This window comes from Trichinella spiralis (genome assembly GCF_000181795.1).
Source record: "Trichinella spiralis strain ISS 195 chromosome Unknown Scfld5700, whole genome shotgun sequence".
Taxonomy (NCBI): Eukaryota; Metazoa; Nematoda; class Enoplea; order Trichinellida; family Trichinellidae; genus Trichinella; species Trichinella spiralis.
In genome coordinates, this window is record NW_003532639.1 from 1 (window position 1) to 1,192 (window position 1,192).

Sequence of the window (1,192 nt, forward strand, 5' to 3'; positions counted from 1 at the left end):
TGTGGTGGATTCTCTTGCTCTTTATTTACTTAATGATCTCGGTTTGTGGAGAAGGCTAATTGTTTCTTGCCGCCTCATGATGTACCTGCTGCCGTGCAATGGCTTGGTCCATTGTGTGTTTGTTGGTCGTTTCCTTGTTGAATTACTTCCTATCGGAATGGATGCCCCCTGACAAATTGCTGATGTGTCATGATATTAATGCGAATATTCATGCTATCATTGACTTGTAAAGGAGGTATTTGACAATGAACCGACTTGGAGATAAACTGCATGTCTTTTTTTGTTATCTGGTCCAATTGCTGATTGATGAGGATGGTTCAACGGAGACATTGATTCATCTGATGACCTCTGGATTCGTTACCGCCAGTGATTTACAGATAAAAAATAAGAAATATGAACAACTGCAGCAACGCATAACAGCGTTGACTGCAGAATACGATGGCGGTACGCGTACACTGGAGCAGTTTTTAAGAGCTGTGGCATACCTAGTACCTGAGGCGGAGAATTACTGAGTGCCAGCCTTTCCTGTACAACTTCATTGTTTATTTTTATTTAATCTTGTACAGTTTTTTTCCTTTTCTATTGTATGATGCTTTGCTTTATTACATTGCTCGTTTGTATTGTATTACATTATGTTATATTGTTGTTTTGTATTATACTATGTTATACTTTGTACTGCTGAATAAAGCGGTATAAGTACGATAGATCAGGAGATTTCGTGATATGTAAAAATAGTTTGATTAATGTCTTCTCAAATAAATAAAACCGTGACCTAAGCATTTAACTATATGTAAAATTCAGAACATTGCAATGAATATGGAAACAAAAATACCGCCAAATTCTTCCATAGGTGATATTTACATTGATACCAATATAAAAAACCCATTTTGCCCCCGTCTGCAATGTATAGTATACTTTCTTATTTTTCATTGAAATTTCATTATCTTACTTTCCTCAATCTGAGAACACCGTAATTATTATAAAACAGTCAAAAGGTTAGAAATAAAATTGACAAAATTGTTAGAAATTGACAAATAGAATAAAATAAAAATTTGACAAATAGAATGAAAATTGACAAATAAAATGAAACAAAATTTGACAAATAGCATGAAATAATATTTGACAAATAAAATCCAGAGGAGCGACAACAAATGAAAGTTCGAGGCGCGCGTCAGAGCAGCAACCAATGAAA

The 1,192-nt window shown here is 34.4% G+C and overlaps 1 protein-coding gene across 1 annotated transcript; it reads right to left on the minus strand.

The window, feature by feature from the left end:
• Positions 1-149: 149 nt before the first annotated feature.
• Positions 150-897, minus strand: Tsp_14569 (hypothetical protein; the record flags this gene model as incomplete). The annotated part of the gene is made up of 3 exons (XM_003366625.1): positions 150-266; positions 400-525; positions 833-897. Coding segments are annotated over 3 exons (308 nt in total), but the record flags the coding sequence as incomplete, so codon positions are not given.
• Positions 898-1,192: the final 295 nt, after the last annotated feature.